General features: G+C 37.2%; 1 protein-coding gene across 1 annotated transcript; it reads right to left on the bottom strand.

Annotated features, from left to right (window-relative positions):
- Positions 1-2,462: 2,462 nt before the first annotated feature.
- LOC5570216 (arrestin domain-containing protein 2) lies at positions 2,463-19,392 on the bottom strand. The gene is made up of 3 exons (XM_021853681.1): positions 18,715-19,392; positions 18,465-18,644; positions 2,463-3,824 (listed from the first exon to the last, which is right to left on the bottom strand). The coding sequence occupies exons 1-3, from the start codon at positions 18,827-18,829 to the stop codon at positions 3,112-3,114; spliced, it is 1,008 nt and encodes a 335-aa protein (XP_021709373.1). The 5' UTR covers positions 18,830-19,392; the 3' UTR covers positions 2,463-3,111.
- Positions 19,393-27,697: the final 8,305 nt, after the last annotated feature.

Genomic DNA, 27,697 nt, shown 5'->3' with positions numbered 1-27,697 from the left:
CCGAAGACGATTGAATTAAAATGCGGTCGTGCGCGTGCGCGTGAAGTGGAATTTGATTGGCTTCGACTGAACACGAGATAATAAAGAGAAGTAAGATGAAGACCGAAAGGGGCGTTTCCCTGTGAATGACGAAAGTGGCTAAGATATCGCGCAATGATGTCTGTGTCAGGAATACACAAGAAAAATATGCTTTTCTATAAAAAATAATACATGCTTCGATATTTCTCAATTTTTCAATAGTTTAGTCCTGGGAGGGAGAAACCAATACAAAATTTATGTACGTCATAGCAAGCCGGGATTCCACTGTCACGAACTGTCACTGTGAGCCCAGATCTCAAACATTGGACTAACATGGAAAAAGCGCGTAACTGATTAAAACACATTTTCGCATTTCATCAAAAGTGATAAAAATTGAATGAAAATCAATTCATGCACATTATGCAAGTGATGTCACGTGAGCCCCTTTCAACTGATTGAATACAAAGTATTGAAAAACGCATGGTTTTACTTTTTCCAATGAAAATTAACCCTCTAATACCCAAATTTTTATTTTCGATTTAAGTATTATTTTTCGTTATCTTAAATCGTTCTAAACACGTTTTGGGCATTTATTTATTTTTACTCGCAAATTTTTAATATTTGGGTTTTTGATTTTTATAATTTTTATTTTTGAACATCCCTAGCTTTTTTCATTTTTTCTTGAAGCCTTTTCTAGTTGTTGATTTTTGGCAATAATAAAAATTTAAATTGTTACGGTATTTTTAAAAATATTAAATTCTAAAAAGATTCGCGAATTAGGCGAAACTGACAAAATGTACACAATTTAAGAAACTATAGCGGTGAAATTGTAGCTTGATTGTCTATTCACTGCACTTGAACTTTTCCCCTTTCGATAATTTAACTATTCAAAAAACGCAAATTTGTAGAAGACGAAACTTCACCTGATGCAAAACCACACACTGTATTGATTACGCCTGTGTATTTGTTTATCAAAGTGATGGGCGCATCTGAAATCGAAATCAAAACACGGCGAGAGTAAACGGCGACACTGCAAACAAAAAATAAACAAGGCGTACATAGCGGGCTTAATTGAAACCAGAATGAAAACACGGCGCAAAAGTAATAGGCGACACTGAAAATAATATCGATTACAGGCTCATAACATTGGGCGATACTGGCATTCTTGAGAGCGTTTAAGGCGAAACCTTATAATATTTTTTTATTACGAAATAGCTAGGAAAATTGAAGGAGATGTGTGTGGTATTGATGAGGATTTTAAAACTAGGTTTATGAAATGTGTATTAAAGTGAAATAGTTAAAGTTGGAGTATATTTTCTCCAATTGGGATTAAAAATTGCACATGAAAATTTCATTGGTTATTTTCTCATTGTTATTGATTTGTCAGATAGGCCCTTATCGCGAATCCCTCTCGAATTGTTAATTTTTTTTCGGAGCGTATTTTATTGTCCGTGTAACTAACGGAAAAACAGGTTTGAAATGATTTCAATACCACCAGGATCTTCGTTTGTGATAGGTTAATCGTAGAAAAATATAAAAGGTACGATTTTTTATATTACACGTTAAATGAAGCCCAGGCATTTGTAGGTTATATAAGAATGCAATTTTTAAAACAATTTCTAAAAATACAAAAAAGTTTCAAAAGTCATAAAAAACTTTTCTTATATGCATGTTATGAGTCAAGGTATAAGCCAAAAATAAAATCATTTTGATTTGCGAGCTACGAAAAAATACACAAAATTCCAAAGTGTACCCCGTCTAAAGGCGGGGTTGGGTATTAGAGGGTTAATATTTGGTGCATGGAAAACTGTGGCCCTTTTTCCATGTTTGTCAGGAAAGATCGAAAGTACACAACAAAAGAAAACTAGCGATTTTTCCCAAGCCTGCCTTGATTGTTGTTGGCAAGCTGGAGTTATCTTGCAGTTCAAACAAACTTTGTTCTATATTTCGTGTGTAGTATCGGTGCCTCCCTCCCAGGTTTAGTCATGAGAATCAATAGTTTTCATTGTTGGAGTAGATTCGTAGAAAGATTTCCAATCGATTGGTGCAAGAATCTTGAAAATCTATCCGGGCGTTAGTAAGTTATTAACAGTCAAAATCCAACCACTTTTCGTGACGCGAGCGATTTTTCGTTTTTCGAAAATGTACCCCAGTATGTTGCCGTAAGACGTATCCAACGTCAAAACCCAGTTGAACTTATTGTGAAATTCGTGGAAGAATTCTAATAGATTTTGTGGAATAACCCATGGAAGAATTTATGAAGAAATTCCTGGGATATTCTGTAGTGTAATTATTGATTTTTTTTAAGCGACAGGAACTGGACTGGAAGTATATCTGAAAAAAAAATGCCCTGAGAGTTTCAATATTAGCATAAATCAATAAACATTTGTTAGGAATATTTTCAAGCTATCTCAAAGTGATAAACTAAAGAAATCAATACAAACATGTTTGATAGAATCTTTTTTGGAAATGCTGTAAGAATATCTGTAAGAATTTTCGTTGAATTTTCATTATTGAACTGCCCAAGTATTTTCTGGAGCAAATTTTGAAAAAACTTTTCTCAGCATATCAAGAATTTCAAGACGAATTCCCGAAATAGTTGCTTGAAGAATGTTTGTAACACTTTTTGGAAGGATTCCTGGATTCTTTCTACGTTTTTTTATGAATGAATCACTAGAAAAATTCCTGAATATTTTCCACGAGGAACATATGCACTTATGGAAAAGTCGCGTAATAATATCTGGAGTCTCAAAAATTCACATCAAGATTCATTGCAATACGAATAAAGAAAAATGAACTTTAGAAATCTTTGATGCTGTAGGTGCCCTTACACATTACAAATATAGGTTCCCTCCAAACCTAATTTTCTATGCCTTTATACATTTCAGTTAGTTACAAACTTAACTTATACTGCTATGAGATTTTCATCATGATTTCGGGGACCCTTAGAATACGATTTTTCAACATGCCTGCTGTCTTCTCATAGGAAATGCATTATTTTAAGCTTCAAATTTACTTTATACTTAACTTTATCCATAGAAACATCAGATTTGAGCAAGTAAAGATTTATTGTCATGTTAAGCAAACCACACCTCAATCATCGCGCATCCACACGTGCACCGATTCCCCATCAGACAGATCCGCATCCCGCTCGGCAATGGTTCCAATCACAATCGGAACCGAAATCACGGCGTGCCGATCCAGCATCAGCCACGAATCGAGTTCCAGCGCCACCTTCAGTTCGTAGCTAATTTTGATCACTTTCGAGCAACGGCTGGTGGGTTGCACCCAAGGCACTTGCAGGTTGTCCTCGGCCAGGACACCCCCGTCCGGAAGTCTGATTCCGGGCGATACGTTTTTGCTCACGACGACGCTCTCGATCCGCTGGCGAGCTTTTGGCCACCGGGCGCTGAAAGTGGTCTGCTGGATCAGAACGGTGGTCACTTTGCGAATGGTCACGTGTCGTCTGCTGCTCACCTGGATCAACGCGGGAATGATTTGACCCGGAACGAACCCATTGGTTGGGATTTGAACCGAGAGCACTAATGATCCTGAGGGGAGACAAGGCCAGCAACCGAGGGATTTCGTATGTTCAGCCTTGATGGGGAGGAGTATTTCAGTGTTCAGATCCAGCTGACGAATGATTCCCAGGCTGATGGAATGAACTTTTGAGGCTTTCCAAGGTCGTTCTAAGGTTGCCGTTAGGGAGTAACGGATGTGACCGTTGGTGCTATTGTACGACGATGGGATTGAATCTGGTAGTGGACAAGCAAATCCATAGGTGTAACCTCCCGCTGGCATAAAGTCTGAAATGGTGAAGGAGTTCTTCAGTAAATTTAACATACCACAGTGTTTTATTACGTCGATTTCGTGTGCTTTATGAATTGTGTCTAATCCTTTGATCTAAGCGATTTGGTTTGTTCGGAGATAGTTCTAGGTATATTAAAGTGCATCGACGCCAAAAATTGTATGTTCAATCCACCTAGTTATTAGAAAAATATATATGAAAAATATATAATATAATAAATCATCGAGCTGTTTAGTGGAATAAACAAAAAACTGAAGACGGCCTAAATTAAATGGTATAGTGCTAATACAGACAAACAGACGTCACACTCTCATCATTGGCCATCGACCACCTTTTTAACGGTCGGTTCAAAAATATGGTAGGTGGCCGATTCACCACCGGTTTATCGTTTATTTTTAGAAAAAAAAATAGTTTTTCATAACATCAGGATAAACATATGGTGTATTCAACAATGTTGCAAAAAAAGGCAATTTGAAGCATCTCTATCTAAGACGCGATTTATTTCTGGAAGAATTTCTAAAAGAGTCATTGGAGAAGTTCTTAGAGGTGCACAGTTCGTACGAGACATGTAAATTAGTGAGACAAATAATGCATATAATTGGAGCGTGGAATATCATGGATATTTACATTGCATAAACTTCAATTTTATGTCAAGAACCTGTGAGATAACATATCCCATTATTACATGATTTCAGCCTTAAATTTACATGACATCATGTTTACATCGCATAAATGATAAAGTACATTTGACGTGTAATCTTCATTGTTTTTAACAGTGTAAGTATCTCTGAAAAAACTGTGTGATTAGTCGAAGGTTGCATTTCATCAAGGATTTTCAGACAAACAATAAGAAAGTTGATGTTAGAAGGAACTTATGAAGGACTTTGTATACCTAGTCATTAACCTTTGCGTACAAAACGTCTGTTTTTAAGATTTTGAAGTCTTCAATCATGAAGTTTGGTCTGTCGCATGACCAGTTTATACAGCATCGCGGTCATTTGGAACATTTGCTGTGTGACCAGGTCAATCCAGAATAGTCGTTCAACTTTCTAATGACCATTTCCACTCATTATTTGACAAATCATGAAGATTGAGGTATCGCACGAATGGTTCTGGTAACATTGTAGAAAGGACCGCCGCCCTCAAGACTTTTGGAAGATACCTGGCACAAGTAAACAGATTTTCGTGGTCACAGATATCACAAATACTTAATTGTATAAGGTTGTGTATATCGATAGTGTTTTATGCGTAACAATTTCAAAAATTGAAATAATTTAAAAAATAGTACTTCGACAGGTACCTGACCGCAACGGAATGAAAATTGAGACATATCTCGATCGCATGCCAATGATTTCGAAAAAAAAATCGGTTGGAGGCGTCGGCAGGGTAGGCCTAGAGGCTGCACTCTGGTGAGTGCCATGAGTCGGGAAACAAAAGCAGCGTGTGTTTGGCGGAGCATGGTATCTGCGTGGAGAACACCCTAGTGATTTGAGTCTCACTCTTCTACTCCCCCGGTTGACACGAATTTTCAACAGTACGTCGTAGGGCTTGGGGAGATGTACTTGGTGTTTCATGGTCGTTCTCTTCGGCGAGCGGAACCTGGATCGGATAAGGCGCAGTCGTAACTCTGTCGAATCGGTCTTACTAGATGGATATTGGACGGGATTCGGTGAGCGGAAGTTTCGTTCGAAGAGATTGTCAGCTGAGTGAATATCCTGTCGACTGGATCTGGTTTCCTTGGAGTCGGTCGGTATCATCTTCAGGGTACGTACGCCAGGGAAGATTGGAAGATCTACAGTGGAGTGCAACGTATCGGGAACTTGGTGGCTCGGTGTCGATGTATCTTCTTGTCGGTCGGTTTTGTAGAAGCCAAACCCCTTACTCTTGGATTGGAACTGTTGCTGTTCTAGACTGTAGTTGCTCGGTAACTGCAGTGTGGTTAGTGGGTTCGGTATCTGTTGGATGTTTGATCTTTCTTCAGAGCGTTGGTGGGTTGGGTTGGATTTAGTTTTATGCATTTCCTTGACTGTTGGACTGGGATCTGGAGCCTGATAGTAGTGTGGTCCTCTACTCATGTTTTGAAGTGCTTCGGATCTGGATCGGATGACTTTCGAATTGGGAGTTCGAAATTCTCCATCGGACGACTCCTCGGTTGCACGTGGTTCGGTAATTCATGGTTTTCATGCAAGTTTTCCCAATTAATCTTCTTTGGCTTCTCCTCTACCATGGGTGCTAGGAAGTAGAGTTTCGTCCAGTCGGCGCGATATTCATCGGCCGTAGGAATCGGGTCGTCGAATGGTTGCTGTGGAATGGAGAGGAGAGCTTATCTCGTGGGCCATCAATACTTCGATAATCGTTCGTACAAGCTTGTATCGGTCTTTGAAGTCGATGAATGATATTCATCATTCATCTGAAATGATCGCAACCATTTTGCTGTGTACGGAGCTGAACTCGGCGCACATTGGTCCAGATTTTCAAAGAGCTGGCAAAACCCCATTTCCAATCTTAGTTTTTAGTTGATAAACAAAGTCAAACATTCCTCTACTATATCAGACAGTTGAGAATACATACGAGAGGTGAAAAATAAATATGTTTTTCTACATGTTCAGACGTTATATAGCTGCACATGTCCAAAAACCTAAATTTTTGCTTCAAAACTCAACTTCACCAAAACTCGTGCAAATTTTGGTTTCAGCATATTTTTTCTGATCGATAACTCATTCTTATATAGATTCAACATCTTCGGATACAAATTTATATTCAAGTGTCGTTAAGCTTATTAAATTAATTGTTATTGTCGAAGGTACTTCAAATATTTAAAGACGAGCTTCTTTATATCGTACAAACCGCTGCCCGCCACTCCCCGCGGAGATATCTTGCTCAAACGTGCGTTTAAGACTAAGAAACCGATTGAAGAAGACTCTTCTTGCCTAAGCTTGCCTAAACGATAGTTGTTTCAAAAAGTTGAGTGCCAAAAAACGTATTAAAAACAGCATTTGTGTTAGAATTTTGCCCTATGACAACCAAAAAATTGTGACTATGCCCAAAATAGAGTCTTCCACCCTAAATCATGTTCCAAAACACTTGTAATAGCTAAATTTGGTGAAATAATGAGAATGCGCAATTTTTGCCATGATTTTGCAAAACTGGGCCAATGTGCGGCGTAGGCGTTCTCAACGTACTTCAAATACGTCCTGAGTCGAGGCAGGCTCAAACGACGAAAACTGCTTCAGTTTGTTCGGATCAATGGATGTCTTTCAATTAGAATTTTGGTATGTCGGCCCAGCTTAATTAAATCGGATTGAATTAGAATTTATTAAATGAATTCTCGCGTAACTTTTCAAAACAACTATCTAACATTGAGCGACTCTCTTTGTTTACTTTCTCTTTAATCAATAACTGAGCCACGTTAACACCTTCTGTTGATTTTTTTTTGTATGAAACTATCTAAGTGAAAAACTTCCCGAAAGCTTCTGTCACTGTCATAAATAAAAGAGAACGAGAGAGGAGAAAATCTCTCATTGTTACATAGGTCCTTTTGAAAAGTTGAGTGAGAATTCTTGGATGTGTTGAGGAAAATTCTTTGTAGGGATTTCAAATAAATTCTTGGATGAAACCAAAAACCAACTTCTGGAGAAAATTCGGCAGAATTTTTTTTTGTTTTTTTTAAATATTTCTAAGGACTTTGCAAAATAGCGCAAACAATGCTTACAAATTAAAAAGCCTTAAAGCAGGCGATGAACGGTTTGTCTATGAGTGTTTTTTCATGCGTTTTTACTGTCAACCAAACAAACTTTATGTACACGGAGAAATCAGACTACCCTAAAATTAAGTTCTTTTACTCAAATTTGGGTAAACTGCATTTAGTTTTTACCCACGGTTGGGTCGTTTTGCCTCTCTCGCAACAGCAATGTGGTTAAAAACAGAGAGAGACGCACCGACCCAGCGTCGAAGTTCAATGGAATAAGCCAAATTTGGGTTCTTTCGAGTTTACCTAACGTTAAGTTGTTTTAACGCATCACAGAGACTTCGAAAGCTAACGCTGGGTAGATTTTTTTTGCACTGAGTTGTTTGTTTTGCCGCTGTCAAATTGAAACAACCTAATGATAGGTATATATAAGTTAACCCAAATTTGGCTTATCCCACGGAAGAGCAGAATTGCGTCAAAAGAAGTCAAAGTTGGGTTGATTTGCGGCTCCGTGTAACACTAATGGATCATTGAAGGTAGATTTTGTCAGTGCTCACCGCATCAAAACAAAGGCGCCACTGTATATGGGATTTAACATTGTGACAGCATTGCTGTTTTATCAAACTCACGGTGGCGCTATCCATGCTTTCCATAGCGGCTGTTCTGCTTATTTTAATGATCCATTGACTATATCTCGATTTTGAGAAATAGACAGTTGTGATGTTTCGAAAAATCACGTATTTTAGCACATTTAACAACCCAAGTATTACTTCCAGAGCTGCCTGAATTTATTTACGTTTTATGACGATCATGCTATCATGGCCACTTGGTTAGGAAGCGAACATAAAGCAGTTGTCAACTTAAAATGGATCAGTTTGCTCTATTGTAAGTTTTATCAAATTGGTCACGATAACCGCTTCATCATAAAACTTCAAATTTTATTTGAAATCTTTGTAAAAGACACGAACAATTCTAAAATCTTAGTAATAAGTAATGAACAAAAATATTTTATACAAATTTTCATTCATTTTTTGGCAATTGGCAATTCATCGACTATAATCGAAAATGTAATTGGAATCGGTTTTGCCATATAGTTGATAGATTTTCTTTATACAAACTTCACGCTCGTTCAAGCCCTCCCTTACAGTTTATGGATTCCGTTCAAATTTTCACAGTAGCTTCTGGCGATCCAAATGAACTAATCTAGAAACCGTAACTTTAGATTTTTATTGTTTGATTTTTCTCATATAAAAATGCGCCTGTCTTAAAAAATAAAGATGTTACTGGTCCAGTGAATCAAATTATCATCAAAAAAGACGAAAAACAAACAACAAAACAGGCACTCTCACAACCGTTTATCGCAACTGTTGCGGATAAGGACACAATCAAAAGCAAAAATGTCATGACAATCACAGAGCACAACATTGTTGCAACCTTTGCAACTCGCGATTAAACAGTTATTTTAAACACAAATCAAATTTGTTTTATGGATGCTGTTTGATAATGTGTCAATGTTTACCAACACGGAGAAAGTTCTCGAAAATTGCAAAGCCAAACCCAGAAAATCGCTGCGCACGTGGTGATCGATCTTTGCCATATTCTGTTCAAGTGATGATAAACACATGTTGCGGAATAAAATTGTTGCAACAAGAATAGAAGGTGACAATGTCTTTGTTGTTGCGTGTTGGGTGACAATTGATTCACTGTACTGGTCAAATTTCGTTTCATAAATCTTATTTGGTTCATAATAAAAAGGCATGAGATAACTCTTGTAGGCAAAACTGTTTAACGCCTGCCAAATGCGGAGTTTTGGTAATTTTATAATTTGTAAGCGTTGTCTGCGTCATTTGACGCCGGAATCAGGTAGGGGAAGACGGGGTAAGATGACGGGTAAGAAGCAATTTAATTTTATGACAAAATCAAGTCGAAGAATTTTAGACGTGGTTTTTTTGAAACTTACGACGTGTTATAACTGTATTTGTGGTGAGTATTTGTTCAATTTTTGAGACTTTAACAAGTGATTAGAAATCAAGATTATTTTTAGTGACGGGGTAAAAGCGACTATTTCAATTTTCGTACACGATTTTGCTAAAAAAAACACAAATTCCCTATAATTCTAGGAAGTATGATGCTCCATGAATTATAGGTTGTTGTTGTAGGGAGGTCAATTTAAATAAAAGCATCATCGAAAACTAAGATTTTAGAAAATGATGCTCACCGAACATGACGATTTTTTTTTTAAATTTAATTTTTGTATTTTTTGAATTGCCTGAAAATTTGCATACAGATTCTTTATGACCAAAAATGCCATTTTGCACCTTCAGACCGCCATTTTGAACCTCGCCTTATTTTTGAGAAGGGCGTATCGGAAAATGCATAGCAAATCTTCAAAAAACTGTAACTCAAAAACGGTTTGTCCGATCGATTTGAGATCTTCTACAAAGTTGTAGGTATTGCTTAGGACTATATGGAGAAAAATATGCCAATGCTCATCACATCATCTGGGGCAGCTCAGATATCAATTTGAGAGGCTCCAGTCTGATGGAATACTTAAGTAGTACAGACCTTGGATTACTTAACATAGGCAATCGCCCAACCTTCATGGTTTCTAATAGAGAAGAAGTGTTAGACATAACGCTCTGCTCGAATAGAATCAGTCACGAGTTGACGAATTGGCATGTATCAGATGAGGAATCATTATCTGATCATCGCTACATCTTCTTTGAACATTCAAATGTAACTGCGCAGACTTTGCGTTTTAGGAATCCTCGCTCAACAAACTGGGAACTCTATATTGAATTGGTTGCGACCAAATTTCATGGATATTCTCCATCCATTGAAAATCCAAGTGATCTGGATGATGCCGTTGATACTACAACATCCTACATTATGGAAGCTTTTGAAGAAGCATGTCCTCTGCGGTCTGTAAAGACTACAAGAGGGACCCCATGGTGGAATTCCGATCTGACTAGACTCAGGAAACAATGTAGAAGGAGTTGGAACAGACGCCGTTCAGCTGGATCAGAGTCGTTCAAGTCGGCTCGCAAGGCTTACAAGAAGGCTCTTCGTTCTGCTGAACGATCCGGCTGGAAAAACCTTTGTACAAATGTTTCCAGTTTGAGTGAAGTCAGTCGGCTGAACAAAATCCTTGCAAAATCTAAGGATTTCCAAGTGAACGAAATTCGCTTACCTAATGGTGACTTTACTTCTTCCGATGAAGAAGTTTTAGAATGTTTATTCAATACACACTTCCCCGGATGTGTGGACATAGCATCTACGGATAAACCAAATGTCTTTTCATGTAGTTACGAGTCTCTGGCCTCGGCTCGCAGTATCGTAACTACTGAATCGATTCAATGGGCACTTAATAGTTTTGCTCCTTTCAAATCTCCAGGAGCGGATGGGATTTATCCTGTTCTGCTCCAAAAGGGATTTGAGTTTATCAAACATGTTTTGAAAAAACTACTTGTAAGCAGTTTTGCTACCGGGTACATTCCCAGATCCTGGCGTGATATTACTGTAAAGTTTATCCCGAAAGGAGGACGTGCGTCGTATGAAGAAGCAAAGAGTTTTAGACCAATCAGTCTGACCTCTTTTCTTCTGAAATGTCTGGAACGTATTATCGATCATCACATCCGTGATGTTTATTTGGCAAACATGCCTCTTCATGTGAATCAACATGCTTACCAATCTGGAAAGTTCACTGTGACTCTTTTACACAAAGTTGTATACGATATCGAGAAAGCATTCGCTCAGAAGCAATCCTGCTTGGGTGTTTTCTTGGATATTGAGGGTGCCTTTGATAACGTGTCTTTCGATGCCATATTGGAAGCTGCACGAAACCATGGGCTACCTACAATGATTACCAATTGGATTCATCAAATGCTCAAAAACCGACATCTCTTCTCGACATTGCGTCAAGCAGCGATTCGAAAATTGAGTGTTTGCGGATGCCCCCAAGGGGGAGTCTTGTCACCACTTTTGTGGAATCTCGTAGCAGATACGCTATTGAGGCAACTCGACAATTGCGGTTTTCCAACTTATGGATTTGCCGACGACTATCTAGCTATGATAGTTGGTATGTGCATAAGCACCCTATTCGACCTGATGCAAAGTGCTCTTCAGGTAGTCGAGAGTTGGTGTCGCCAATATGGCCTTTCGGTTAACCCGAATAAAACATCTATTGTTCTTTTTACGGAAAGACGAAACCGCGATGGAATTCGACCTTTACGTCTTTTTGGCACTGAGATTAATGTGACTGATCAAGTAAAGTATGTCGGAGTCATTCTAGATTCCAAACTTTCATGGACACCTCACATTGATTTCAGAGTCAAAAAAGCTTGCATGGCCTTCGGTCAATGCCGGCGCACCTTTGGTAAAACTTGGGGCCTCAAACCCAAATATATCAAATGGATTTACACAACAGTTGTTCGACCAATATTGGCATATGGATGTCTTGTGTGGTGGCGAAAGGGCGAAGTGAGAACAATCCAATCAAAATTAGGCCATCTTGCTTGATGGCGATGTCTGGTGCGTTCTCTACAACTCCCACAGCAGCGCTCGAGGCCCTTTTCGACGTTGCGCCACTACACATATATCTTAAACAAGAAGCACTTTCTTGCTCTTACTGTTTATGGGTACTGGATCTACTGGAGAAAAATCCAGTGAATCGTAGATCTACACACACTTCGTTGTTTCCACTTTTGGTGAATTGGGACAAAATTGTCCTTGCTCCAAGTGATCTCACAATTGCTTGTAACTTTCCTTACAGGACATTTACCACACAATTCCCTTCACGGGAAGAGTGGACGTCTGGCTATTTGGAAAGAAGTATATCAAACAATATAGTATGTTACACTGATGGCTCCCTTCTTGAAGGTAGAGCTGGTGCAGGAGTATATTCTCGTGAGCTAAGGCTGAATCAGTTTTACTCACTTGGTAGAAACTGCACCGTTTTTCAGGCGGAAATATTTGCTCTTATGTGTGGAGTGCAATCAGCACTTCAACAACGCGTAATGGGTAAAGTCATATACTTCTGTTCAGATAGTCAGGCTGCTATAAAAGCTCTTGCTTCGGCCAACTCAAGGTCAAAGCTTGTTATCGCATGTCGAACTCAAATTGAGGAACTGAATTCAGTCAACTCTGTAAACCTTGTATGGGTACCTGGCCATTCTTCCATCGCTGGAAATGAATTGGCTGATGAGCTAGCTCGCGATGGAGCATCGCATGACTTCATTGGCCCTGAGCCTGCTATTCCAATTTCGAAGTGCTGGGTGAAGCTTCAGATAAACTCTTGGGCGGCAACTCAACACAAGCAATATTGGAATAGTTTGGAGTCATGTCGTCAAACAAAATTGTACATTACTGAGCCATCTCCAAGGGTGGCGAAGTATTTAACAAATCTGTCAAAGCAGAATTGCAGTCTCTTGGTCAGAGCGTTGACAGGCCACTGCCGACTCAACTATCACATGGCAAATATTCAGCGTGCTGACTCATTTGTGTGTGATAGTTGTGACTCCAATTATGGAACTTCGTATCACCTGATATGTAACTGTCCAGTTTTTGCGCAAATGCGATTCCAATTACTTGGTAAACACTTATTAAGTGAAACTGAATTCAGAAGCCTGAATCTTCAGGACATTCTGTTATTCTTAACCCGCTGTGGTAATGAGCTATAGGCTCTCTTTTACGCTCATGCGTTTTGCAGTGCCCTTTTTAGGGCGCTGTTCGAACCCATTGTGGTATGGAGCTGCATGCTCTCATTTCGCTTATGCGATCTTCCCTCTTCAAGGGATCCCACTCCTATTTCCTCCCATCTTTCCCTTCCCTTTCCTCTCCCATCGGGTAGATGATGAAATAGGCTCAAATATGGCGATGGCACATATCTCCCAACTGGTGGGGAACGTGCCTTTGGAGCCGGCCTTCTGATACCTGATACCTGAAGCGTTGTCTGCGTCATTTGACGCCGGAATCAGGTAGGGGAAGACGGGGTAAGATGACGGGTAAGAAGCAATTTAATTTTATGACAAAATCAAGTCGAAGAATTTTAGACGTGGTTTTTTTGAAACTTACGACGTGTTATAACTGTATTTGTGGTGAGTATTTGTTCAATTTTTGAGACTTTAACAAGTGATTAGAAATCAAGATTATTTTTAGTGACGGGGTAAAAGCGACTATTTCAATTTTCGTACACGATTTTGCTAAAAAAAAACACAAATTCCCTATAATTCTAGGAAGTATGATGCTCCATGAATTATAGGTTGTTGTTGTAGGGAGGTCAATTTAAATAAAAGCATCATCGAAAACTAAGATTTTAGAAAATGATGCTCACCGAACATGACGATTTTTTTTTTTAATTTAATTTTTGTATTTTTTGAATTGCCTGAAAATTTGCATACAGATTCTTTATGACCAAAAATGCCATTTTGCACCTTCAGACCGCCATTTTGAACCTCGCCTTATTTTTTGAGAAGGGCGTATCGGAAAATGCATAGCAAATCTTCAAAAAACTGTAACTCAAAAACGGTTTGTCCGATCGATTTGAGATCTTCTACAAAGTTGTAGGTATTGCTTAGGACTATATGGAGAAAAATATGCACGGTAAAACAAAGTTACAGATTATTTTTTATTTCAAAAACAAAATTTTAAAATCGATTTTCTCCAGAAACGCAGTTTCGATTTTTTTATTTTCGGATATGTTTTATGTGATTTATTGCAAAATGTTTCAAAATGGAGGAATTATGGACAAAAAAGTTATGATTTATTAAAAAATTACAGATTTTGAAAATAAATCGAAATAGAGGAAAACAATAATTTTTTATGTGATTATTTGAAAGTACAGAAAAGTTGCAATCGAAAAGTCCTTAAGTAAATTTTTTCTAGGTTGCATCAATTTCGAGATATACTCATATTTATATAAAATTTTCAAATAAAAAAAGTAAAATAGGCCCTTTTCAAACATATTTCGTGTTTCTCCATTCCAGATATATTTTATTTTGATTGAGTGAATCGTAGCTGAATTGTTTATTGTTTGATCAAAACCTATATACCAAAGTATTTAAAAAAGTATGCACGGTAAAAAAAATTAAACGAAATTTTCGAATGAAAATTTAAAATTCATTGTTCTTAAAAACCGCAATTTTTTTTATTTTTGAATATGTTTTGCAGCATATTGTTTGTAATTTCTTGCACAATGCCTCAAAACGGAAAATTTTTGGATAAAAAATAAATTACAGTCAAACCTCCATGAGTCGATATTGAAGGGACCATCGACTCATGGAAATATCGAGTCATGGAACAGCTATTCTTTGGAAAGCTGTTTGAAGGGACCATCATAGTAACCATGATTTTATGTTTTTAGTATAGTTCCATGAGTCGATATCGAGTAATGGAATATCGACTCATGGAGGGATGACTGTATTTAAAAAAAAATAAAACGAATATTTTTGGTGCGTTTTTTTTGAGTACAGAAAAATAACTATATATTTTTAAATATGAAAAATTACTATCGAAAAATACTCAAGTAAAATTTAGCTGAGATGCATCACTTCCGAGATATACACGGTAAATGATAATTGCTACAGTGATAAAACTTGACAACATAGCGCATTATTTTTGTACCCATGAAGTACGTTTAAAAAAAAGCATCGTTTTTCTTTTATTCATTTTCCATGTCCAAATGTATGGGTATGGGAAAAACGTGTTTGTTCATTATACCTACTAACACAGGCAAAAGTGATAAAAACCCTTGTGGAGCCTGTTTAGTAGAATGCCTGTAAATATACAAAAAGATGAGTAGTACTGTTCCTTTTAATTCTACTATTGTATCCTTCGACAGATACGCGTATTCCAACCTCAACTGTAAAGCCGTCTTCAGTGTTGTGTACCGTAAATTCGGGTGAAATTGATCACCGTATCAATCGATTTTATTTCTTCCAAATGGAGCACAAATATCAATGTAACCTGCAGTGAATGAATGTTGTTTGTTGTAAGTATTGTCAAATTGTGTGTTGTGAAGTTTTTTGCGTTAAAGAATATGTATTTCTATGAAAATAATGAAAAATTCAAAAATCATGTATGGTGCAGTATTGACTAGCATCTCTGAACTTCTAGCTCTAGACAAGGATTTGAACATGGTTCAATCCTGAAAGTTTGTGAGGATAATTAAGATATATCCCAAAACCAGATTTCATAATCAAAACTCGTACCAATTCGCTCATTTGGTTGAAATAATTGAGTTTCTGTTAGATATCAGGAAATTCCTTAGGAAATTGCATATATTTAGGCGTTTTCTGTGTAATTCTTGAAATTTAATTATCAATTATTTCTATAAATATTGTATTGTTAAGAATTTAGCAAGCATATTCGGATTCCGGGAGCTCACATTTATTATGTAGAGTTGTTTTGAAAACTAACAATAATCGCATTGATAAGTGATCAATTTCACCCAGAAATGACATCACCCGATTTATTATAGAAATCAGACAAGAAAAACCCTGAAAAATGATCAACTTCACCCGAAATTACGGTACTTGACTTGACTTGGTTTGTGTTGTTGAAATCAAAATAAAATTTTCCGGAATGGAGAAACACGAAATATGTTTGAAAAGGACCTATTATTCTTTTTTTACTTGAAAAATTTATATAAGTATGAGTATATCTCGAAATTGATGCAACCTAGAAAAATTTTACTTAAGTTCTCTTCCAATGCATTTTCTGTACTATCAAAAAAACACATAAAAAATATTGTTTTCCTCTATTTTGATTTTTTTTCAAAATTTGAAATTTTTTTTATAAAATTATAACTTTTTTGTCCATAATTCTTCCATTATGAAACATTGTGCAATAAATCACATAAGTTGTCCCCTAAAACATGTCCAAAAATAATAAAAATCACAGATGCATTTTCATAGAAAATCGATTTTAATTTGTTTTATTAAAAAAAAAAATCTGTCATTATGTTTTACCGTTCATATTTTTTTCCAAATAGTCCTAAACAATACCTACAACAACCGCAAAATATATCCAAAAATTAAAAAAATCAATGTTGCGGTTTTTAAGAACTATTAGCTTCAAATTTTCATTTGAAAATATCGTTTATATTTTTTACCGTGCACTCTTTTTTCAATACTTAAGCATAAATGTTTTGATCAAACGATAAACGATTTAGCTACGATTCGCTCAATCAAAATAATTTTTTTCTGGAAATATGCTTGAAAAGGGCCTATTTTTCTTTTTTTATTTGAATTTTTTTTTATAAATATGAGTATATCTCGAAATTGATGCAACCTAGAAAAAATTTACTCAAGGACTTTTCGATTGCAATTCTTCTGTACTTTCAAATAATCACATAAAAAATTATTGTTTTCCTCTATTTCGATTTTTTTTTCAAAATCTGTAATTTTTTAATAAATCATAACTTTTTTTGTCCATAATTCCTCCATTTTGAAACATTGTGCAATAAATCACATAAGTTGTCCCCTAAAACATATCCAAAAATAAAAAAATCGAAACTGCGTTTCTGGAGAAAATCGATTTTAAAATTTTGTTTTTGAAATAAAAAATAATCTGTAACTTTGTTTTACCGTGCATATTTTTCTCCATATAGTCCTAAGCAATACCTACAACTTTGTAGAAGATCTCAAATCGATCGGACAAACCGTTTTCGAGTTACAGTTTTTTAGAGATTTGCCATGCACTATCCGATACGCCCTTCTAAAAATAAGGCGAGGATCAAAATGGCGGTCTGAAAGTGCATAATGGCATTTTTGGTCATAAAGAATCTGTATGCAAATTTTCAGGCGATTCAAAAAATACAAAAATGATCGGGTTTGCGAAACGGCGTGGAACCGCTCATGTTCGAAAATTAGAACTGATGTAATTTTAAGTTCGGAGATCTTAAGGTTTTTCAGTAAGGTTAATATCGTTATGATATGATACCTTTAGATTGTTTTAATGGGTCACAATCATTCATGGATATACACTCCCGTGCGAAAGTTTGGGTCACCCCCTCAAAAACATTCAAAAGTGTTCTGTCCTTATCCCTGTGATTACACTTTCAATTGAAACTCTCTAAGCCGCAATCGAAAGACAAAGAGTTATTCTTGCTTCTTATGTGTTTTTCCGTAATTTTTTTTTTTAATTTTGTATACAAAATTTTTACTTAAAGTTGTGACATTTAAAAAAAAAACATACCGAAAAAACACAGCTAATTTCTTTAGCATTGGATCGATCAACATTTTAAATCAATGTGTCATTAGAATCGTAATATTATATTCTTTAAAGAGCACTCACGAAATTTTGCGGAAAAATCTGCTAACTATTTAAAATCAACGAAACAGTCATTCAAGTCATCGTGCAAAAGTTTGGATTCACCCCTCAGTATGATGCAGATTTCATAGAATTTTCGTTTTTCAAGTAAGTTCAGGTAAACCCAAACTTTTGTACGATGACTTGAATAACTAATTCATTGATTTTGAATAGTTTTCAGATTTTTTCGCAAATATTTCGTGAGTGCTTTTTAGAGAATATAAGATTACGATTCTAATGACACAATGATTTCAGGTCGATCCAATGGTGAGGAAACTAGCTATGTTTTTCAGTGTGTTTTTTGAAAAATGTCACAACTTTAAGTAAAAATTTAGTAAACAAAATTCAAAAATAGTTTTTGGAAAAATACATACGAAGCAAGAATAATTCTTTGTCTTTCGAATGCGTCTTAGACTGAACACTTTTGTATGTTTTTTAGGGGGTGAACCCAAACTTTTGCACGGGAGTGTATTTTTGAAAATGCAATGCAAATGCAAATCAAACATGCAAATCCAATCATAACATACCAAGAAACTTCACCGAACAAACTATATCGCTAAACTCAACGGTTAAGACACTGTTCAAAAAACACACGAAATCGACAAAATAAAACACTGTGCATACAGCCAATCAGAATGTCACCATTGACTTGGCAGAGGATCAACTCCGAATGCAAGTAACGCTCCTTTCCGGTAAAGTTAACACTCGAGGATTCATCATTCACTTGAAACAGAAACTGCTCCAGATTAAGAAACCGTCCGCGGCCACTGATCGGTTCACTCCACTCCGTTCGCCCAATTCCACTAAGAGTAAGCTTCAGTCCTGCAATATACCAAATTCTGTCGATTACCATCGCTTGGGAGACACTTCTTAATTGGCTGCAAATTCTTACGCGAAACTTTTATGGTTTTGGTTAGAACTACAATCACTTCGCCGACCACTTCCTGTCCCGGTTGGAAGCATCCGTCGGTTCCACTGGTGAGAACAATTTCCACTTTGACGGTCATTTTGACTAGATGACTGAGAGGACCATCTTCATATTCACAAAAGATCGCACGTGGTGGTCCACGGTCAAAGAAAAAGTCGCTGCTGATGATGCTGTTGGTAGGTACAATAGTGTCTAGCAATTGGCGCCAGTTCGTCTCGTTGGGATGCTGTTATGCGGCACATTCGGTTCTGTTCTACGTCACTTTGCAGTCTACCGCACAAGATATGCTAAAAATGTGCGTTTTTCCATTGGACAGAAGATATTGGAACAGAAAGTAAGTAGAAGGTATGCATTGTGTCGCTTACAAACTAGCATACAGCTAGAAGATGCAACTGAACTTTCGGTTGGCAAAAAGCAACGGAAACGCACCCTTGACGGTTGCGCATTAAGGAAATTATGCGAATCAGTAAAAGAGCTTATATTCACCTACGGCGATAGTAAACCATTCTAAAAAATAAATATTAAGATCATTTTTTTACGGTGAGACTTCCAGCTACAAACTCGACACTGTTCCATCATACGGGCTTATCTGACTTGACCGATTTCTCTTCATCGATCCTCTCTTTTGCTTGAAGGTTTACCAAAATAAATAATGTTCGTTGCTTACGAAGCAAGATTTGGAGATTTTTTTCATTGTTCTTCTTCTTTTTTTGGCATTACGTCCGCACTATGACAAAGCCTGCTTCTCAGCTTAGTGTTCTTATGAGCACTTACACAGTTTAACTGAGAGCTTTCTTTGCCAATGATGCCATTTTCACATTCGTATATCGTGTGGCAGGTACGATTATACTCTATGCCCAGGGAAGTTAAGAAAATTTACATTACGAAAAGATCCTGGACCGACCAGGAATCGAACCCAGACACCTTCAGCATGGCTTTGCTTTGTAGCCGCGGACTCTAACCACGCAGCAAGGAAGGCCCCCATTTTTTATCGTACAACACTAAAATATGTTCCGAAAAGTAAATCAGTTTTCTATTATAATTATAATGCGAAGAGGGCAGCGAAGAGAAATCGATCTTTGCAAGCAAGCCCTTATGAAAAGATAAAGTATCGAACACTCAACCTTTTCAATTCAAAAGAAAGAAAACATACAATTTTAATATAAAAACACGAATCGTCACGAATTTCAAATTTGAACTTCGGTTAGTAAACAATTTCGAGGGTAATATTTATTCAGGAGGCATGAAAAAACATCATCAGTTGCTGAACACACTATAATGTATCATTTTTCACACCATAGATCAAATTGTGACATACACCCGATTCTGTTTTTGCACGGATTTTGTTTTTACACAGCCGTACATGTAAGGGGTAGACTGGCCCTTAAACAAAAAAGTTGTAAAACTTAACGGGCACCCCCTAGATATGAGCATTAGGGTAAGAAAAACACTCTCTCAAAATTTCAGCTCAATAGGTTGCTCCACCAGCTGGCGCAATCGTTATGAAGTTTGTATGGGATATTCGTCTCAAATATATTGAAAATTGGCCATGTGTCACTGTTTCATTCCGTATACTAATTGTTCGCGTTCAAATAAGCCCAGAATGACAAATACACTAGTTGATACCCTAATGAACATAGTTGCAGAAGGTTGTATCTGGATTTAATCTCATTTTCATTCCTTTTTCAGTTGTTGAAAGTTAGGCTTAGATCAGCACTCCCGTACAGTCACTTATATGCATGCGACATGTGCCTCAGCTCGCCAGCGTCATAGGTGGCTATGATGCGCTTAGTGGTTACCTCTAAGCTATGTTGAAGAAATACAAGCAGTATTGCATAATATACTTCAGATGGTTAAAACACCAACTTTATTAATTTTGATCGTGGTACAATCTTCTACAATATTCTTCGCTATTATATCAAGTAGTGTTTTTTTTTTTTTCATGGGGACGGACCTGGTGTAGTGGTTAAAACACTCGCCTCTCACGCCGAGGACCTGGGATCGAATCCCATCCCCGACATAGTCACGTAAAAAGTTATAGTGACGACTTCCTTCGGAAGGGAAGTAAAGCCGTTGGTCCCGAGATGAACTAGCCCAGGGCTAAAAATCTCGTTAATAAAGTCAAACCAAACCAAACCAAGTAGTGTTTTTGACATTCTGGGTCCAATTGAACGCGATCATCAATTTTCCTGAACCAAACAGTAGATGATGTGCTGTTGCTCATATGTTTGAGCTGAATATCCCATATTAACCTCAATTCAAATGCGCCAGCTCATGGAACGACCAAATGAGCTGAATTTTTCAGAAAGGCTTCCTCTAACCCCAAGAAATAATCCTGGGGGGTGCCCCGTGGAATCATACAACTTTATTTTTCTCCCATACTGAGCTGGGCCAGTCTAGTAAGGGGTCATGCACAAATTACGTCACGCTCCAAGGGGGGGGAGGAGGTCAAGCCAAGCGTGACAAGCCTTACAAAATTTTTTGAGGACTCATACAAAAAACGTGACAAAGGGGGGGGGAGGGGGTCAAAAAAGTTGAAATTTAGCGTGACGTAATTTGTGTACCATCCCTAATGTAATGTGCAGAATAAGTTAACGCTATTTCTGATTAATTACGAATAGGGCAGGTGTACCAGTTATGAACATAGTGGTTCCCTATTTCGCCATACGTAATTACTTTAATGTCTTCTAATTTTGAACATTTTTGTGTGTCGTAGTAGTTAGATTCAAGATATATTTTGATGTAAAAACCTTCAAAAAGATTTAAAATGTGAACATTATTAAAATTTCACATATGTCCAAATAGGGAACCACTATAGTACACTTTCCCTATGCATTAGTGCTAGAAAAGTTCGCATCACGAAGCATCTCACGAGTGTATACCAACGCATAACAAACATCACAGACTCGGGAACTGCCTAAGTGTGAGTAAGTCCGCACCCGTCCACTCGGGAGAACATGTCAAAAGAAGTAGCAACAAGCTCGGGAGCGTTTACTCGCGAGTAACCGAGCAAGGTGTCATTTATTATGGTTTTGACAGACAAATGAATTGTATAACCATCATATCGACAGTAAACTACTAATTTGTAGTCAAATGCCCTTGAAAACCATAAATATCGGAGGGGAAGAAGCTTTTTTCCCAAAAGCACAATATGATTCTGAACAGCTTCGTACACGTTCGCGAATCACTTTTAGCTTCGGTTACTCGGGAGCCGACAGATGCGAGTAAACCAGCGCTCTGACGCTCGGGAGCGTTTGGTTTTGTTTGTGTTCCAGTTCAGAAGTAGTGTTCGCCACTTTCCATCACTGCATGCATAAGAGTTTTGTGTTGAGGACAATCGCTGGATTTTTTGAAATGTACTTTTTTTTCGTTTTTGAGTTATGGCCAATTTTGTAAAAAATGTGCAAATGTGCCATTTTGAGCCTTTTCTTTGAAATAACTCAAGGAAGAAGCATCGTAACATCATAACTCAAGAAAGAAGCATCGTAGAAACATAGTTTTTTTTTTATGAAAATGAAAGCAAATTTTCTCAGGAATAAAAAAATATATTAACTGGAAACAGTTTTCCACAAAATTGTCCACCGTTGAGAAAATTCGTAAGGCAGCGTCCATTTATTACGTAACGCTAAAATTTGAAATTTTTGAATTTCTTCAGCCTCTGAATAGTCATTTTCAGTTGCATAGATAAATTCCCAATCATTTTTAAATTGGTCTTTCACCTTTTGCGACACAGCCCAGTCGAAAAATTGTTTGGCGTTATTAATTTCTGCTGACTTTCTAATACTAGCATCTCTAGCCATTCGCTTAATGTTGCCACCGATACCATCACAAGGACCTTTTCCATGTGAGGTTGGGAAATAGTGCCATTCTGCTTTAATTTTAAAATCATTTTCATGGTTGCATACATTTTTGAAATTTGACATTAAGCGAATGGCTAGAGATGCTAGTATTAGAAAGTCAGCAGAAATTAATAACGCCTAACAATTTTTCGACTGGGCTGTGTCGCAAAAGGTGAAAGACCAAAGTAAAAAAGATTGGGAATTTATCTATGCAACTGAAAATGACTATTCAGAGGCTGAAAAATTTCTTCAGGAAAGATTTTCTAACCTTGTTCCAATTCCTGGAACAAAAAAATATCATTCATTCATACCAAAAGACGAACGAAGCATTTTTGCTAGTGAATTCTCAGATGCACATGAAAACCAAGAAAATACAACATGCTTTGTTCTTAATAATACAAAGAAACGAAAATCTTCGTTAGCAACCAAAGACAATCTTCCCGGTTGAAAAAAATAGATAGTATTAAGATGAAAATGTAAGTTATATACTGAATAATTGAATAAATAAAATTAAAAAAAAATAATAATAATCTTATTTGTTCCATAGAAAAGAAAGAATCCCTTTTCAGTGTAATGAAAAATTGATGCAGAAACAGTTTTTTTTCAGTTTTTCTTAGCGGTGTAATTTTTCATGAAAAATATCATCCGTTCCGACTTATACTTCATTAAAACCAATCCCATATCTTTTTTTCAGATGTTTTAGAAAATTTGCAATTGCTTTGATAAAAAATCTTTGTTTTTCCGATGCTTCGATTGAAATATGGGTTTTCAATGAAAAGGCTTATATGGTCATTTTCCACAAAATTGGCCATAACTCAAAAACGAAAAAAGTTCATTTCAAAAATTTCAGCGATTGAAGCTTATGAAATTACCTTCTGAAAAATATATTTTTGAAAATTTTCCACTAATTGAAACATAGTTTTTCTTTATTCCTGAGAAAATTTGCTTTCATTTTCATAAATTTTTTTTTTCTACGATGCTTTTTTCTTGAGTTATGATTTTTCAAAGAAAAGGCTCAAAATGGCACATTTGCACATGTTTTACAAAATTGGCCATAACTCAAAAACGAAAAAAAAGTACATTTCAAAAATTTCAGCGATTAAAGCTTATGAAATTATCTTCTCAAAAATATTTTTTTGAAAATTTTCCACGGGTTGGAGCATAGTTTTTCCGGCTTTTCTTTACGAATTTTCTCAACGGTGGAAAAATATGTGGAAAACTTTTTCCAGTTAATATTTTGAGCATCGCTCGGAACGGAAGAATTGGCAAACATTGATCTCCGTATAGTGTTAAGGAGCACAAACGGGTAGTTCAAGCTTTCAAGAGGAATCTTTACAGTTCAGTTCAGGATGCGACAAAATGTGAAGGACTACGTACAAAGTCCAAAAGGCGCATAATCGCGATGAACGGTACAATACGGTAGGTAAAACACGTGCAAGGAAGCTCTACACCCAGAAGCTTACGAAGCTACATTCCCTCGTTATGGATGATGAGACGTATGTAAAAGCAGACTTCAGGCAGCTTCCGGGGCTCAAGTTTTGTACTGATCACATTATGATCGATATCCCTGAGGACGTTAGAAAGCAGAATATGTCAAAAACTATGAGGGTACATCCCTATAGGGTTGTACAAACTGGTGACGTAGGACCACGATGGTTAATTTAACTGAATTTGATGTCGCTTTTGTTGCTCGTTTTGACTTCATATTGTTTTCAGTGCTCGAAACTTTCGTAGGTATTTATGCATATAACGATTTGCAGCCAAGTGTACGTTTAATCATGTCCCAAATATACATTATCCGATAAATTCGTCATATCTTCTATCTATATAAATAAAAATGGAGTGGTGTTCGTATGTCACGAAATGGCTTGAGAACGGGTCAACGGATTGACGCAAGTTTTTCACTGTTGCCCTCCACAAGGGATGCGACGTGTTCGTACGAGGAATAAGTTCGGGAAAGCCTCCGGAATAATCGGGAAAACGGGAGAAGACTAAGGTGTCATTTTGTATGGGGGATTTTTTGACGTTTTCCAACAGCCTACTTGATGGCAATACGAAGTTTGCCGGGACCACTAGTTTATCTATAAAAATGTGAAATTTCACTTCAGGTTGTATGATCATTTTGAAATTATATTAGTAACCTCCTATGAAATATATGATAGCATTGGAAAGAACAGTAGTGATTGAGGCTTGTTCAGTATGCTGAAGCAAAATCTAAATAATTCTTATTGAAGAATATTTAACAGCAATGTGTCTATAGGAAGTTATTCGAGGATTATAACGAAAGCTTCAGTCATCGCTTTGTTGATCTTATGGTTTGCGAGAAATATTATTCATTGCTTGGCAATGTGATAAATAAAGTCGAAAATATTACTCTGTTAACTCTCTTACACACATTTGGTGGCCCTGAAAAGAGCCAAAGGCTTTGTTAGCTCGGATGCTGTCATAGATGAATCGCACTACAGGATGTTATCAGTTGATTGCCATGGTTAAACGAAGAATCCCCAACGCAAGTGTAGAAATTTGCATAAGTTCTCTGCTTATAAGACGAACCAGTTGAATGTTTCGTGGTGTGGATGGCACACATCAACAACAGGTATTAGATCACACGGCTGAAGTCGAAATCTGAAAACGTAGCTTAAATTTGAAATCTTGAGCGATATCACAAGCCGGATGCTCGATTTGTCTAATAATATTAGTAATGATGCCTAACGGGCTTGATTCTTGACTTCACCACAGATGAGTTTATCACGAGCTGAAATCTCATAAACCAGATGCTGATCAACAGCTCAGCAGGCTTCTGGCTACAAGCCTCGCTAAGTAGGTTCGGAGGAGCTCTTACCAGCTCGAAAGCGAAAATGGAATGACACCGAATCCGGCAAAGGAAGCATGCTTTAAACCCTTAGATTAGTAGATGATGCTGCTCCCATTCGTGCTCTTCTCTTCTTGTCGACCAATCTGGAAAATGGGTATGTGCCAATAATATGTTGGGCTTAGAATTACTTGAAAATTGCGAAAAATGATAATGCGTGAGAAATTGATCAAACATGAATAGTTGGAATGCTTGACATTTACTAAATATTATCTAGTTAGCTATTGATAATCAATAGTTTTCTTTAGTATGAAGGTGAATTTCTGATTAATGGGTGCCAAAATGATGAAAATTGTTCAATCAGAATTTCTCTTGAAAACCATTCTAAATATGTCGCAATTTTGTTACATGTGATAATTTTCATAATCGAAATGCTCCCATAAAATATGGCAAATCAAAGACACTGTTGAAAATGCCACTCTAGTTTACAATCGTCGTGAAATATTGAGCACTCACCCCGACGGCATAGCAGCAGCGTCCAAGCATAGTCTCAAATTGTCGTGCCATCAATTATTCATGACAAATTAAATTTTGTACGAGACTGCTGTGAGATTGATTGAGGAATATAAGATGTAATAAGATCGGAAATATTATTCTTTCAACTCTTTTCCACAAATTTGATGGCCCTGACAAGGGCCGATGGCTTTCTTAGCCTCGATGCGGTCACAGATTGGTCAGTTGATTGTCATGGTTCGTGGATGGCGCTCAACAGCAACGGGTAGTGGATCACCGGACACAAGGCGAAATCCGGAAACGATGCTCACTCTTGAAATCTTGAACGATTTCACCAGTCCGACGCTCTATTAGCAGCATCTCCTCGGATCAGTAACTCTGGGGGCTTCTGGTTTCTGGTTCCTTACGGGCTTGCTTCTTGACCACCGATCACGAGACGAAATCTGGGACCGCGGATAAATTTGCGGCGGCGATGGCGATGGCTTGGACGCATCTCCGAGCGGCAGTAGTTCGCCGTTATTAACGTTCAAAATCTCCCCTAATTTCGTTACATGTCTCATTTTCCGTACTTTTAAAGTGCACCCCAATATAGAAAACAAAGACGTAGTCCTACGTCAAAAACATATGATTTGGCAAGCAATTTGCTCATGTGGAGAACGAAGCACCCCATTCGTGAAAACTTTAACGGTTAATGGTAAAAGGTACTATATATACCTTAAAAGCGTCTACTTACTCTTCTGAGGTCACACGATGGATCAACGATTTTCTGGCCGAATTCGGCTCGTGACATTACTCGAAAGAGGTTTTGGAGTGGCTAAGGCTAAGGAGGTCAATTTCGTGCGGAAGCATCTCAACTCCCGAACGCACCAGAACTGCGGCCAATGGATCATTAAAATAACCAAAACGGCCGCTATGGAAAGCATAGATAGCGCCACCGTAGCCTTGTGTGTTTGACAGAACAGCAATGCTGTCACAATGTTAAATCCCATATAAAGTGGCGCCTTTATTTTGATGCGGTGAGCACTGACAAAAACTACATTCAATGATCCATTGAAAATTACTGGGCCATCATGAAGTAGGCACTTCGGAAGCATCCTAAGGAAGTGAAATCGGAGGAAGATATGAAGACAAAAGGACTGCCACGCAAAAAAGTTGATTCACGTGTTGTACATGACCTTATGAGTAATGTGAAGAGAAAAGTCCGTGCATTTAGATATGGAATTGAAATTGAATAAAACAAACATGGGAAATTATTCAGAATATGTTTTATTTTACTCCCTGTAAGTTTGAAGATGATTGGTTGAATGTGCGAATGTTGCCAAAAATGTGTGTGTGTCGCAATTTGATTCCGTACACCCTTTAATTTTGCTATAGCGGTTTCAGTAATATTGATGTGGTCAACTCCCATCGTCCCTGTGACAAACATCTTTAATCATCAGATTGAAGCTATTTCTAGCGTTCAGTTATCATACAGGCATATCTGCAGTGATCGATTTTTCTTCGTCGATTTTCATTTTGGAGTACTACACGAAATTCAATGGATTTTCATAACATTTTACGATACAACATGACGAAGAACGTTGAGTAGTTTCTATTGAATCGCAAATATACGCTTTTACGCATTCGGATCCTCTGAGCAGAATCTCAATAAAGATAATCAAAAAGGTTAATTTAAATATTTTTTTCAGCTTTGCCCTAATTGTTTATCTTTTGGCAGATACGGGTATTTGTGGATACGAGTAACTGACACTGAAGAAGGCTACAACTGGTAGTCGAAATTCGC

The sequence above is a fragment of the Aedes aegypti genome, chromosome 3, assembly GCF_002204515.2.
Source record: "Aedes aegypti strain LVP_AGWG chromosome 3, AaegL5.0 Primary Assembly, whole genome shotgun sequence".
Classification (NCBI taxonomy): domain Eukaryota; kingdom Metazoa; phylum Arthropoda; class Insecta; order Diptera; family Culicidae; genus Aedes; species Aedes aegypti.
This window is presented reverse-complemented; position numbering and strand designations above follow the sequence as displayed.